At 42.1% G+C, this 6,000-nt stretch overlaps 1 protein-coding gene across 6 annotated transcripts in view; it reads left to right on the plus strand.

The window, feature by feature from the left end:
- LOC139373547 (tropomyosin alpha-3 chain) overlaps nucleotides 1–5,726 on the plus strand; it is a 35,033-nt gene extending 29,307 nt beyond the window's left edge. For all 6 annotated transcript variants that reach the window (XM_071114184.1, XM_071114181.1, XM_071114193.1 and 3 more), the window contains one exon: nucleotides 4,305–5,726. In XM_071114184.1, the coding sequence (XP_070970285.1) occupies nucleotides 4,305–4,387 (83 nt within the window). In that variant the 3' untranslated portion in view covers nucleotides 4,388–5,726. The remainder of the gene's footprint in view (nucleotides 1–4,304) is intronic.
- Nucleotides 5,727–6,000: the final 274 nt, after the last annotated feature.

The following is a 6,000-nucleotide window of genomic DNA, read 5'->3' on the forward strand; positions in this document are numbered from 1 at the left end:
GTTTTGGCATCTTCCATAAATAGCGACCCTGACTCCGCCATGGAAAGAAACGTCCTCACTGTCAACTGTTTACTTTCAGCAAATTTAACGTAAATATTTGTATGACCATAAGATTCAACAGACAACCTGAACTAGTTCCACAGACATGTAACTAACAGAAATGAAAAAGTGTCTCTGAACAAAAGGGAGGGGGTCAATCAAAAGTAAGTCAGCTTCCTTAAGTACTGCAGTGCATCTCCTCCTCATGGACTGCACCAGATTTGCCCATTCTTGCTGTGAGATGTTACCCCACTCTTCCACCAAGGTACCTGCAAGTTCCCAGACATTTCTGGGGGGGAATGGCCCTAGGCCTCACCCTCCGATCCAACAGGTCCCAGATGTGCTCAATGGTATTGAGATCCGGGCTCTTCGGTGCCCATGGCAGAACACTGACATTCCTGTCTTGCAGGATATCATGCACAGAATGTTCAGTATGGCTGTTGACATTGTCATGCTGCAGTGTCATGTCAGGATGAGCCTGCAGGAAGGGTACCACATGAGGTAGGAGGAAGTCTTCCCTGTAACGCACAGCGTTGAGATTGCCTGCAATAACAACCAGCTCAGTCCAATGATGCTGTGAGACACTGCCCCAGACCGTGACGGACCCTCCGCCTCAATTGATCCCGCTACAGAGTACAGGCATCGGTATAACGCTCATCCCTTCTACAATGAACGCGAATCCGACCATCACCCCTGGTGAGACAAAACCGTGACTCGTCAGTAGAGAGCAAATTTTTGTCAGTCCTGTCTGGTCCAGCGACAGTGGATTTGCCCGTAGGCAATGTTGTTACTGATGTCTGGTGAGGACCTGCCTTACAACAGGCCTACAAGCCCTCAGTCCAGCCTCTCTCAGCCTATTGCGGACTGTCTGAGCACTGTTGGCGGGATTGTGCGTTCCTGGTGTAACTCGGGCGGTTGTTACAGTCCTGTATCTGTCCCGCAGGTGTGATGTTCGGATGTACCGATCCTGTGCTGGTGTTACACGTGGTCTGCCACTGCGAGGACGATCAGCTGTCCGTCCTGTCTCCCTGTAGCGCTGTCTTAGGCGTCTCACAGTACGGACATGGCTTTTTATTGCCCGGGCCATATCTGCAGTCCTCATGCCTCCTTGCAGCATACGTAAGGCATGTTCACGCAGATGAGCAGGGACCCTGGACATCTATCTTGGTGTTTTTCAGAGTCAGTAAAAAGGCCTCTTTAGTGTCCTAAGTTTTCATAACTGTGACCTTCATTGCCTACCATCTGTAAGCTATTAGTGTCAGATAGTGACCACTTAATGTAATAGGCCTTGTCTCAGTCCCTAGTGCAGAGTTTCCCAATCTCGGTCCTGGGGACCCCAAGTGGTGCATGTTTTGGTTGTCTTAGCACTACACGGCTGAATCAGCTTGATACAGTGTTCATTTCTATCTACAAAAATGGTGACAAATATTCGTCAAACACCTATTTTTCACTGTCAATTGGCTAGACTAGAACTGTCTAAATAGACCCAGAATCCTTTCATTTCAGTTGACTAAAACGGTACAAGACAAAATTCTCTGGATAAATTCGAAGTGGGCTGGATTGAGAGCTTTTCAAATAATATTGCGCAGCGCAATTCTGTTCAGCAGTGGGAAGGACGAGTCATACACATTGTGCAGGCGACTCTCTTGCTTCACTTTAGCTAACCAGTCACAGCTAGCCTTCTAGTTAGCGATCATTTGCCTGTTTATGAAACACTGCTTTACTAAATGTAAAAACAATGGCTGCATTGAGTTTAATAGTAAGTCTGTTTCTCTCCCTTGAGTAGGCTGTAGGAAAGTAGGTGGTCTTTTTAAATTGTAGTCTTCAACCTGCCCACTTTTCCCACCTCATTTCCATTATTCAACATGCCAGAGAAGCATGTTTGTTCTACATAGCATATTTCTATCTGAACGTTCTGTCCTGCTGAATGCGGCCCAGGGCGTTAGCTATAGCCAGCTAATCTCACTGAAAAAGGTGTAGTCAAATGTTTAACGGTTCGGTTCGCAAGTAGCCTAGTTCTAGAGCAGCCCGCGATATTCTTTTTATGGAAGTAAAATGTGGCCTGCACAATTGCCAGTATTATGGGTCATGTCTATCGAAATAGAATCAAGACGTATTCTTTGAGGAGAAAAAAGAGGGACTTGGCTACAGAACCTGTATATGTTGGTGCTCTTCATGGAATTTTTATCTGCGAAGTTCAAGAATGTTTTTCAACAGAATGTAGCCCTGGTAACATTACCAGTAGCCTATATGGAAACATTATGTTGGCACAGAAAGGACAAGGGATAGCTAACAATTTGACTTAATTAATCTTGCCAGTAGCTATAGGCCAGGGCTCTCAACCCTGTTCCTGGAGAGCGACACTCTTGTAGGTTTCACTCCAACTCAAGTTGTAACTAACCTTATTCAGCTTATCGACCAGCTAAATCAGGTGCACTAGATAGCGTACAGGATGGTTGCTCTCCAGGAACAGGGTTTAGTAGTCATTATTCAAATTACAAATGTAGACAACCTACACTTTATAGCAGTGTTGCTCAAGATGTATCCTGTGGACCTACTGTGAATGCTGTGTTTGAGACTTCTTACATGCTGACCACACCGCTTGCGTCGTGTGCGCATGCGTTGAATAACATGCGTGTGTGTACATTTATTTTGCAATCATTGCACCCACACTGCTTGCTCGTGTCAACGAGCGTCTGTGTTGCCAGGTGCTAAAATAGAAGTTGTTTCTATTTTTGGCGCAGAATGCGCCGCAAGTCCTGCCTCTCCCATCTCATTGGGTTATAGAAGCAGACACCCACGTGCATCTCCTCATTGGTTTTACCCACGTGGGTGATTGAAACACGAACTGAGGTCGGTCGTCCTCATGGTAATACTATTAGATGCCAATTGCCATATAAAGTCCAAAGATAAAGCCTGAAAATAAGAGGACTAGAAATGATTCTGTTGACCGGGTTATGTGTGGATTAATTGTCGGAGTAGAGAACCTAAAATAACTCAACGTTTATATCCCAGGACAAATTAGCTAGCAACTGCAAGCTACCTAGCTAAATTGCCATAAATATTTCATGCTTTTTGACCTGTCCCCAAATTAATATAATTGGTTGAGTTTGTTTTGATATTTCAACCTGTCTGTCATGATCGCGTTTGACGTGGGGGGACAAAATCAATTTGCGAACACCCGCGACCGGTTTGGGTACGGTGTTAGGCTGTGTTTACACAGGCAGCCCAAATTCTGATATTTTTAAAACTAATTGGTATTTTCATATCAGCTTTGAAAAATATTTGATGTGTAAAGATGTGATTGGTCAAAATGCCAATTAGTGGAAAAAATATGTTGGGCTGTCTGAATAAACGCAGCCTTCGTCTAACTGCTTGGTACATGAAAGCAAGTTAAGTCACTGAATAGGGTTGCAAAGCTACTGGTAATTTACCAAAGTTACTGCTATCTAAAGTAAATTTGCCAATAATTACAATCTATGGTAATTTTGGAAGTATATGCTTGACTAATTTTTTAGTCAAGCATACTAAAGTACTCTTTTTATATAGTGTTCCTTTTATCTGTCTGTCCATTTTAGTTTCTTGTGAATGGACCATATGGTTCAAGATAATGGCCTAATTAATCAAATGTCATTTCAATTAACTCTATGCAACTCTTCAAAAAAGTTAACTGACAGCAGTTTGGCATCAACATTTAAAACATGCTGAAACCCTCATATTAAACACCAATGGTATTCACTTAGTTGATGGTTTAAATTTAGGATTCTGTTTTGTATTTAAATTTATTTTTTTAAATGTGAAAAGTCCAGAGGCCCAGAGAATTAGACAACTGTGATAATCTGAAGTACTCAAAGGCAACTAGATATCATCTGATATTCCCCCCCCCCAAAAAAAGTCAAAGTTACCAATTTACTGGTTAACTACGAAAGTTTCCAGTTATATACCCTCCCTTTGCAACCCTACCACTGAAGATTTCCCGTTTTTAGACATTATATAGACAGTTATATTGTTTTAGGGTAAAACTACTCAACATCAGTCATATTGGGCTATGTAATAACCGCATAATCACAATAAGAACCCATCAGGACGGTTAGAAAACTGGCTTAATTATTGGGGGTAAAGCCAGTTATAAGCTCTCAACGGCTGATTATGGCAGTGTTCTTTAGCCCTTAAAGTGGAACCTAGGGATGTTTGGCGTGTTCCCCTGTGAATCCAGATGCAGTGTAAATATGAACCTCTCCCTTTCTCTCTCTCCCCCTCTCCAGAGAGACTGGCCAATGCCAAGGAGGAGAACCTCAAGATCCATGCCACCCTGGACCAGACTTTGCAGGACCTCAACAGCTTCTAAGAACCCCCAGATGGACTCTCCCAAAAACCACCTTCCTCCACTTATCCCTCTGCCGACCTTTGCTTTCCGCCTCTCTCTCATTCAGTCTCTCATTCCTCCTCGCTCTGCTGTAGTGGAGGGTAGGAAAAATCCCCACTGGAGGGTGCCAAAACCACTATTTACAATGACACCTTTATTCTCAACAGCATTGATTGTTCTTGTTAAACTTTAGGTTTTCAATGTGACATCTTGCGGAAGCTCTTGCCTTTATCCATTGGAATGGTGTTTAATAGGGTAATAGTTTAATCGTACTTGTGTGGTCTATTATTCTATCTTGCTTGTGTGGTCGATTATTCTAACTTCTCCTTGTTGGAATGGGGCTAGCATGACTGCCTTTTAAGGATTTATTTGCAAGTTAACAAGAACATGGTTAGGCCACTCATCCTCATCCTCGCACTTTTTTTTTTTTACCAGCCATTTACTACATGCGATTATTTACTCCTGTCCTGCTGTTGTATACTCTGGCCTGGCTCTATTTTGTTCGCTAGCACCTTCCCCTAACACCTAATCCCTGAATGTTCACAGATCTGAAAGGGGTAAACAAGATGGAGTAAATGCCACTTGGCCTATCAGAGATGGGCCATTTCCACATTGCTTAGGCCTATGCAGTCCTTTCTGATAAGTTAACACCAAAAAGGGTTAGTGGATAGGGTACAGAATGTAGCTGGCTTTCTGTCCTCCTATATCCCTCATTTTTGCCTACTTTACTTACACCAATACGGTTTGGGACCAAAACCACACTGGGTGATGTTTTTCCTATTCCTTAGGTATTTGTTTGTGTGCCTGATATTTTGTTTTATCCCACTTAAACAATAGCCACTATCACAAGACAATGCTGCACTTGTATGACACTAATTATTTGGCTGCGTTTACATGGGCAGCACAATTCTGTTTTTTCCACTAATTGGTCTTTTGACCAATCATAACAGATCTTTTCATATTAGCTCTTTTTCCAAGCTGATCTGATTTGGTCAAAATACAAATCAGTGTGAAAAATATTAGGTTTGGGCTGCCTGTATCAACAGCCTTTTTAGTTTGACAGGTTTATGGTGAAGTTCTTGGGTTAACAAAAATCAATGGCTATCACCTTGCCAGTACCATGCCAATTCTAGAAAATGGGTGGGGGATCTGATTAGTGTGATGTAAAACCTATACAATTTTAGTAGGGGATTAAACTAAAACACCAAAAATTAACTCAATGTTTTAACTGGAAACTCACTGTGTATAACCACTGTTTGTCTTGTTCCATTGTAATGACTTGATGTTGAATAAAGACCATGATTTTTACTGCCATACTAAACTATCGTCTAACTATAAGGTAGTTTCTCCTCTAGAGTACAATTCATTGCTGTGTAGACTTCTTGACTGAATTGACCCCCGCTTGAGTGCCAGCCATCTTTTGATTTGTTTGTTAGACCATTTAAAAAAACTCATACCAAGAGATGCATGCATACATACACAAAAAAATTAACACAAGTACAATGTATTTCATGTTACACACATGAAATGACTGACATTTCTATGTTCAGACCTTACTATTGAGCTGTGAGGGATTGTTTGAATGTCTGTTTGTC

The sequence above is a fragment of the Oncorhynchus clarkii genome, chromosome 18 (genome assembly GCF_045791955.1).
Source record: "Oncorhynchus clarkii lewisi isolate Uvic-CL-2024 chromosome 18, UVic_Ocla_1.0, whole genome shotgun sequence".
Lineage (NCBI taxonomy): Eukaryota > Metazoa > Chordata > Actinopteri > Salmoniformes > Salmonidae > Oncorhynchus > Oncorhynchus clarkii.